Source organism: Pteropus alecto, unplaced genomic scaffold, assembly GCF_000325575.1.
Source record: "Pteropus alecto unplaced genomic scaffold, ASM32557v1 scaffold101, whole genome shotgun sequence".
Classification (NCBI taxonomy): domain Eukaryota; kingdom Metazoa; phylum Chordata; class Mammalia; order Chiroptera; family Pteropodidae; genus Pteropus; species Pteropus alecto.
This window is the reverse complement of record NW_006432945.1, coordinates 14,571,471-14,573,928: the sequence shown is the minus strand read 5'-3', so window position 1 is coordinate 14,573,928 and position 2,458 is coordinate 14,571,471. Positions and strand designations below refer to the sequence as shown.

The following is a 2,458-nucleotide window of genomic DNA, read 5'->3' as shown; positions in this document are numbered from 1 at the left end:
TGCAGCCAAGTGGCGAGTGGAACACGTGAGCTAGCATCATTGCACGGTCGGCCAGGCCGTTAGTGCTTTTCTCATAGGAAACACACCTCCATGGCATCCTGTCAGAACAATACTCTGGAAACCTTAAATGTCCACAAATTTGGAACAACAAACGCTGGGCTCTTTCTTTAGAGAGAGACCCTTTCATCGAGAAGCTGCATGTTGCCTGGGAGAGAGGATCCAGAATCAGAGCTCAAACACATGGGACCGATCCAGCTCAATTCTGGCGAGAAGTGTCCCTCTGTCCCTCCCAATTCCTAGACCTCCTCTGTCCTTTCACTGTGTGCCTTTGAGAAGGGCATTCCCCTCGTCTTCTGTACTCCCCATCGTGTGCAGGAACAGGTGACAACGATAACACCTACGCTTTTGGGGTCTTCTGGCTAAGGAGACGAGGTGGTTTTTAGAAGGAAAAGGTGCTTCCAGATTTACACTCTTGCTATTCTCTCCCTTCCCTTTCTTCAGAAATCTAAACACTCAGAACTCCTGACAGTTCTTTTCTTTCTGCTCAAAGCCTCCCTGTTCTAGAAAGATCAGTCTTCTGCTTGATACCTTCCCTGAGAGAGTGGAGATGTGGTGAGAAACGCCCCTATTCCCATACATACTACGCATCTCCTTGTGTCTACTCAGGAGTACAGACTGATGGGCTACTGTGCAGAAACTTGGCCAGGGCTGCCCATGCCCCAACTCAGTGCCAACAACAACAGTGTATGGCTTGTTCCTGCATTCTTTTCTCAATCGCTTTTCAACATCTTTAGTAGAACTGTGTCTTTGAAATCTTCGTGAGCCAATACTCTTTTAAAAAAATGTTTTGTAGCCCTTTCTTAGATGGGCATGTACCATCTTATTCTCCCCAAGGCGCAGAATCTTCAAACATATCCAGAAATGGGCTAAATCCTAAATTACATCAAACTTTTTTCCTTTTTTTTTTTTTTTTTTTTTTGGTGCTCAATGCCATGTAGTCAACAGTTAGAAAAGCTTCTAATAAGAACCCAGGGTATCTCCATTCCCTTCACTAGACCCACAGCTTGGACTGGAGCTTGATGGGAAATTCCCGATAAGCATCAGGGGCTTCCCAAATAGGAATGTGCTTTATCCTTCCTCCGTGAAGCCCCCCTTGATCAGCCCAGCCCAACATCATTGCCCCCCACCCTTTGAATTCCTAAAGCATTTATGTTCCATTGTACCCTTAGATTAATTATTAATCACTCTACTTTATAGCTAAAAAGGACATTGATTCATTTTCCTACCACAGTGTTTCAGATGAAGAAACAAAGAACCAGAAAGGTAAAATGTCTTTCTCAAATTCAGAACAGCTAGTTATTGGGAGACCTTGAACCAGAATCTGGATCTTCTTACTCCTACTTCTGCGCTGGTTCCCTCCACAGAGATACACTAACCACCTGTCTCTTATCTCATTCTCTCTTTCATTGCCTTTTTGTCTTTTCCCTCAATAAGACTATAGCTCGCATCCCATTCCTGGAGAGCAAGCATCATGTTTCACACCTTTTATTCTGTCAAGGGAGTTTATTTAGCAAAGTTCCAGAAAGAGAAAAAGACTCTCCAGGCAATCCATCAAGTGGCTGATTTGAATAAGTGATTCTCTCCATCTTCTGCAGCAAACACTTAACCATTTTCCAATGCCTTTCATTTCAAAACACTTCCATAAGCCTCCAAAGCCATAGGCCATGACAAAAATCGAAATTAGAATTACGTTACCTGTACTCACATGTCTCTCCTTCTGACTAGCTCTAACAATCCTGGGTGACAATGACAATAACTAGACTTACAAAAGACAAAAGGATTATACTACATAGCAACCTTAGGTACTATTGTCTCCTTACCTTGGAAGAGAGAAGAGTAAACAGAAGGGCACTGAAGTAAAGGAATAGCAAAAAAGCTATGAGTGAGTAGAGAAGCCAGCGCTTCCAGGAAAGTCTCTGTGCCCCCGGAGGGCTTGGGTGGTGCAAAGGCAGGTTCTCCATGTGTCTCAAACTCATCCGCTGCAGGAATGGCAGCTGCAAAAAGCAGAAATTCACAAGTGATGGGCAAGTGATGCAACAAGTCACTTTTGTAGTATTGTAATTAGAGTGGGTGTGAGAGGCGGGGTTTTCCTTCTGATTCTGAGAGTTGGAAAATGATACTTCTAGGCCAAGTGCTGAGTCTCATTTGGTACCAGGCCAAGTGCATTGAAGAGAACGGAAGGCTAAAAGCCAACACAAATACAGAGGATAAAAAAAATTTAAAAAAGAAACATGAGGGAAGTTCAGAAGGAAAAAAAAAGAAATGCTTTCCTGAAGCAAGAGGAAGTGCAGTGCTGTGAGGCATTACAAATTATTTCCAGATAAGAAAAATCACTTTTTATAAGAAGAAATAAAGTTCAAGATAAAGCCGTATCGTACATTAGATATTATGTGTGAGG

At 42.9% G+C, this 2,458-nt stretch overlaps 1 protein-coding gene across 1 annotated transcript in view; it reads right to left on the bottom strand.

Moving 5' to 3' along the window:
• Positions 1–2,127, bottom strand: part of TNFSF18 (TNF superfamily member 18) — a 9,963-nt gene extending 7,836 nt beyond the window's left edge. The window contains exon 1 of the mRNA XM_006907801.3: positions 1,881–2,127. Within this exon, the coding sequence (XP_006907863.1) occupies positions 1,881–2,036 (156 nt within the window). The 5' untranslated portion in view covers positions 2,037–2,127. The remainder of the gene's footprint in view (positions 1–1,880) is intronic.
• Positions 2,128–2,458: the final 331 nt, after the last annotated feature.